The 6,000-nt window shown below is 45.3% G+C and overlaps 1 protein-coding gene across 2 annotated transcripts in view; it reads left to right on the top strand.

Annotated features, from left to right (window-relative positions):
- The first annotated feature begins 2,566 nt into the window (after nucleotides 1-2,566).
- Nucleotides 2,567-6,000, top strand: part of Srgap3 (SLIT-ROBO Rho GTPase activating protein 3) — a 245,248-nt gene continuing 241,814 nt past the window's right edge. For both annotated transcript variants that reach the window (XM_027931911.2, XM_027931910.2), the window contains exon 1: nucleotides 2,567-2,633. In XM_027931911.2, the coding sequence (XP_027787712.1) occupies nucleotides 2,567-2,633 (67 nt within the window). The remainder of the gene's footprint in view (nucleotides 2,634-6,000) is intronic.

Raw genomic sequence — 6,000 nt, 5'->3', positions numbered from 1 at the left:
TTGAGGCTCATGGCAGAGCCAGGAAGGAATCCAGTTTGTCACTTTTCAAGGAATATGGCATTAACTATCCTCCACTTTATTTTGAATCTAGGCTTGAGTCAGAGATGCTAATCTCTGAGCATATCTTTTTCAGGTGACATATGTGGCTTCTGCATAGCAGAGGGCCCAAGCATGCCCCTGGGAAGGGTGAGGCAGGAGGATGTGGGCTATGGCATCTGTTTATGAACTCTGTGACCTCCTGTCTCTGGGCACAAAGCTATAATAAGCTTTATGATTCATCAGTTGGACTTGTCCCTGCTCTGAGCAGATCCTGTGCTTTCCCTCCTGTGGGCCTTGGCTCACGCTGACCACCCCATAGGAATACCCTGTTCCACCTCACTCCTTTCTCCATTGCCTATCTGGGGCCACCCATTACAGCTGCCACCTCCCCTAGGAAGCCCCCATACACTGGATAATCTATTCAGTTCTGAGGCCAAACCAAATCAGGTATTCTACACTCAGAGAAAGACCAATGGAAGCCTATATTTATTTTGAGAAGTTTATGAAAATTTCTTTCAGGGGACAATACATGTTTATGACAATCTTACTATGAAATTCCAGTGATCAGTGACCCTATAGTGTTTGATTCCATTTTTTACATATAAATCTTATTCTACCTGAATTGCCTGCAAATGCATTTGCTTTTCCTCAAAGATTTATGGTGGAAACCAGGAACATTTCCCCAGGTGCAATCTGGTCTTACATAGACTGGTCTGGAATGCTAGTGACCTTGGGCAAGTCATTTCCCATAATTCCAGCCTCCACTTATTCATCTGTGAAACAAGGCTATTTATATCTATGTTAGTTACTTATACCCAATTTATACCCTACGATGTTGGGGTCACTCATACTTGCTACCATTCTTTGAGTGCTTTTCCATGTACTGGGCACTGTGCTAAGATTGGTTTTGCATTCTTACTTGATCCTCCAAAGAGCTTCCCTTTTACTGTTGTTTCCTATCCTGCCATGTTTCAGCTCCATAGCCCTTATCGTTTTTATCATATTATATCATTTGCTCTTTGAGTACATTTTCTGTCTTCCTGAGGCTTCTTGCCCTGCACAGCTCCAGTGGACACCACTCACAATGTATTTGGCTCTAGATGTTGTCACCAAAAATATGAGTATTAATAGTAGTAACTCCTCAGCGATTGTGTGATGAGGAGACCCTTGAGCTACAGAAGGGCAGTTTTTCTTTTTTTTTTGTTCTATTTTGATCATTGGTGTATCCTGACCTGAGAAGGGTGCTGGACCCAGAGTAAGCTTTCAGTAAATATTTGTTGAAAGAATGAAAGAGGAACCAGAGAGAGCTTGTGTTACCAGCAAAGAAACTGAGGCTAAAGGAGTTAGAAATCTGCCAAATTCAACAAACCAAGGACCTAGCTGTGCCTGTTTGCAGCCTTGCTCCCAACAGCTTTGCAAAGCTGAGTGTCCCAAAATCCTGGCATCATCCTGCAATCAAATATGGCTTGACAAATATTAATGCTCTTCCCTATGTGTATCGGACCCTTTGCTAGACTCTTGGGTGGAGTAACATACTGTCATAAAGATGTTGATTTGAGAGATTGGATTAAATTGCACACTGCAAAGAAAAGGAGTTTGCTTTTGGGAGAAAAACCCTTAACCCAACTGCTAATAGTTGGAGTTGGCAGGAGCCTCTCAGGCCTTCCCAGACTGATCCCTTTTCTCTTTTTTTCCTGCCTCCTTCCCTTTTGTGAGCGTTTCTTCCCCTTTTGCTTGCAGTGAGTTCTGCTCTCCTGTAGGCTACAATGTGTCAGTTGTTATAAAATCCAGGAGGCGGAGTCTAGTGACGAGGGCGGTGGGGGAGAGCTAGGCCAGCCCTGCAGGGCGAGCAGTCCAGCCGTGGGTTCACCGGAGCTTAAGCGTTGCAGCAGGAAAACTTCCATCTCGCTCTCCTGGCTTTGATCCTCATTGGACATCAGACCAGAGGCGCCCAAGGAAGGGAGGATGCGAGATGACCGGCCCTCTGGCAACCTGACCATCTCCTTAGCAGAGCCTCCCAGAGCGAGCTGGGGACTGCCTGCACGACCCAGGAGGCGCCGCGCCTCTCAGTAGATGTGTGTGTGTGTGTGTGTGAGTGAGCGAGTGTGTGTGCGTGCGAGTGAGTGAGAGTGAGTGAGGGTGTGTGTGTGAGTGTGGATGCATGTGTGCACGGCAGGACTGTGTGTGAGCGTGTCTGGATGGGTGTGCGTGTGCACGCGTGGGAGAGTGTGTGTGTGAAAGAGGGAGTGTGAGTGCTCTTGATTATTATTTTTTCGTGGGGAAGAAAAATCTTGGAAATCTGGGGCAGGTTACCGTGCTCCTAGGGTGATTCTTCTTTTGCAAGAAGAGCTGACGAGAGCAATCTACTAGAGCCCAGGAGAAGGATTTTTACGCTGTTCTACAGAGATTAGCTCCAAACCTGTGAAATCGACCAGAGCTGTGTGATTACCAGGGCTTGAGAGAGGACTCCCGAAGAAAAAGAGAAATAAATCAAACAGCCTGTCAGTCCCTTTGGCCACGTCGGAAGATGTCATCTCAAACTAAGTTCAAGAAAGACAAAGAGATCATTGCCGAATATGAAGCCCAAATAAAAGGTGAGACGTGGGCTGAGACTTTTCCTTCTGCTCCCTGTTCCCTTTCTCTCACTGTGCCCCCCCTTTCCTCCCTGCCATCATGAAATGTTGTTATGCATCAATAATCTTATTGTGAGAAGGAACAGTGGCAGCCGCACAAGTCCAGACTGGTTTCAACTGCAGATAGCGCTGGGCTGGGAGTGTGGATTAGAGGAAGGACAGCAATCTCTGCATTGCAGGTGTGTGAGGAGGATCCTACGCCCGACTTCAGGAGTGTCGCGGATACTCCATCATCTTGGCGGTGATATGTCACTCTAAGGCCATTTTGACAGTCACCACCTCCTCCCTTTCCCCGCCTTGGTAAAAGCCCCTTAATATCGATGTGTATATATATATTTTTATGACCTTCCCCTGCCCCTTTTTGTTGGTGGTGGTTTTGCCTCATCCTCTTTCTCTGGGTTGGAATCCACATGCATGTGTACTGGGAGGCAGCATCTTTGGGCGGCCCTTCTTTGTCGGTGTCTCTTGCCTGGCCTGGGTTGCCATGGATTAGCTGTTATGGGCTGTATTGATCCAGACTAATGCAGGCATTTAGGCATAAAGAGAGAGCTCGGTGCAGAAAATGCATTAGCTCGCAGTGTGCAGCCCAGCCACTCTGGGCACAGCATTTAGGGTCATCAGCTTTGGTTCCAAGCCAACACCTCAACGTGCAATTTGGGTTGGTAGGCGCTGCCTTACTTCCATGGTGCCAGGGAAGCCTGCTGGGAGAGCGAGATGACCTCTGGCTGCTGGTTCCAGCTTTGGTGCCATGGAGTACACATTTCTTTCAGGAGCCACTCCTTCAATCGTGCTAGCTGGGAGAAATAGGAAAAGAGACACAATCGCACAGCTCAATGCAGGCGGGCAGAATTGTCATTCAGGCCACCCGGGGGCTTCTTCCATCCTCACGTGGTCTAAGCGCAGCTTTGGAAAGGAAAGCCTGAAAGCTCCATGCACTGTGCTCCCCCTTCTCAGTGACTGTGCCCTAAGAGAAGCCCCGACCGTGCCTTTTGGTGTCCCTGTTCTTTCTGGTCGTGGTTCTCCTAGCTTCCACTCAGGATGTGTTGTGATCTCTCACAAGAGATTAACACACATCCTCAGTGGATGCTGAGGCCTGTCTTTGAGGTTACATAGGGACTGTTGAGCAGGTTGGGTCTTTGGGGCTCAAAGGAACTGAGGTTGCCACACCTACTTATAGGTGCTGCTGCACTCAGAGAGACTCAATGCCCAGGAAGTCCAGTGGCTTCCCTGGGAGCAACAGAAGGCATCGGATGCCAGGGAAACTTTGGGAGGGGAGTGATCTCCAGGGGAGGGCTTTGATTTTTCCCTGTCTTTTTTCTCTGAGTTCTAGTCAAACCTGGCATGCTAATCGTTTCTGGGTAGACCTTAAGGCAAAAGGAACAGAAAACACTCCTCTTCCCTGGTTGCCTCTTTCTTAGTTTTTCAGTTCATTATCAAAAACAGTGACTGAGAATGTTTCAGCCCTGCTAAAAATTTAGAAACAAATCCTTTAGTGGTCAGGGATTTGAATTCATCTGACAACTCAATGCAAAAGCCTAGTTTCAGTCTATAGTCGAGGGAGCTTTTTTGTTTGTTTGTTTGTTTTTGAATATTGGGGATTTGGGGATTGAACCCAGGGGCACTCTACCACTGAGCTATACCCGCAGCTCCTTTTTATTTTATTTTAAACTTGCTAAGTTGCCAAATTTGGCCTAGAGCCTGTGATCCTCCTGCTTCAGCCTCCTGTAGCTGCCGGAACTACAGGCTGTACTATGATGTCTGACTAGCAGATATGTTTTATAAGACTAAGTTGGCCACTGATTATTTTGTCCCCATGAAAAATGCCAATGTAGAGAAAAGGATGTTGTGTTTTGGACAGTTTGGATTTTGTTAGCATCATCTGGTAGGAAACATGCTTATCTCATTTTTAAAGAATTGCTTCTACATGGGCCAGTCAACTTATAATTGAGGATCAATGAAGCACTAATTGCTCTAACTTTTTTACTTTTTATCTTTCTCCTTTATTTTAACAACTAATTAGCAAGTACCAGGTAATGTGTTTCATCAGAAAACTTGTCCAAATGATTTTGTCTTTAAATTTATCTGTAATATGCTTGAAGGAATTTAATTCTTTTCTTTTAGTGTTGACACCCTCAAGACAGATCAGGATACTGCTGTGCCCAAAACCCTCTGAAATATTTTCTTTCCAAATTCTGTTTTGTTGGGCTGGGTTATACATCAGTGGTAGAGTGCTTGCCTACCATGTGCAGGGCTCTTGGGTTCCATCCTCATCACTGCAAAACAACAAAAAATTCTCTTGGTTCATCATTGTAATTAGTGATGTGTGTACAGAAATCAGTGTGCATAGTTTCTAAACACATCCCCCACCCCCAAACATCACTCCTCTTGGCCCACCCAATGTTCAGGATGGCTAGTTTGAGCTCAGTTTCAGAAATGAGGGAACTGAGGCCCAGGGACATTCAATGACTTGTCCAAGGTGGCAAGGCCAGTTTCTTCCCAGGCTTAGTGTTCATTGTTAGCCGGAACCTGAAGCTGCCCCTTGAAGGATTGATGTCAGTAGCAGATGGCAGTTTTGTGGTGGGGACTGCCTGCCTCTTGATTGAGTTCCATTGTTTACCCTCTTGCTTTTGTTGCTTGGCTCTGAAGAACATTTGAGCAATGACCAAAAATAATGCCTGCTGCCAGTTGCCGTTCTTCCTGGTATCATTTGGCCATTTTGGCACAAATAGTCCAGCCCGTTAGACAGACTTTGTATCTTGTGATTTTTACAAGGGGAACTTTTGATTTTTGAAAACAATGTTGATTTATTTTTTAAAAAAATATTTATTTTTTAGTGTTTTTTTTCTTTTGTGGACACAATATCTTTATTCCATTTTTATGTGGTGCTAAAAATTGAACCCAGTGCCTCATGCATGCTAGGTCAGCACGCTACCACTTGAGCCACATCCCCAGCCTGATGTTGATTTCTTTGTAGATTTATCCTCTGTCTCTTTTTGAAGCAATTACCAACTCAACAAAGGAGAATGTTTTAAGACAGCATTTTCTCTGTTTAAAAAAAAATTTAAGCTCATGACTTCTCTTGCCTCATCAGATACTTAAAACTTTGATTTGGTATCTGCAAAGTAGTAGTGAACCACATGCTTGCTTATTTCCAGTGATGGAGAACTCAGCATGTTCCTACCCCACGTATTCTGTCTGGCTCATGTGAGCATATTTTTCTTATGTTGCGTTAAATATTTCTCTCAACTGCCTATTGGTTCTGTGGTTGCTTCTCCTTGGGGCTTCTTAGAACAAGACAGATGCTTTCCCCCCGAGATTCCCCAGTGGG

Source organism: Marmota flaviventris, chromosome 20 (genome assembly GCF_047511675.1).
Source record: "Marmota flaviventris isolate mMarFla1 chromosome 20, mMarFla1.hap1, whole genome shotgun sequence".
Taxonomy (NCBI): domain Eukaryota; kingdom Metazoa; phylum Chordata; class Mammalia; order Rodentia; family Sciuridae; genus Marmota; species Marmota flaviventris.
The sequence above is the reverse complement of the archived record's forward strand: the minus strand, read 5'-3'. Positions and strand labels throughout refer to the sequence as shown.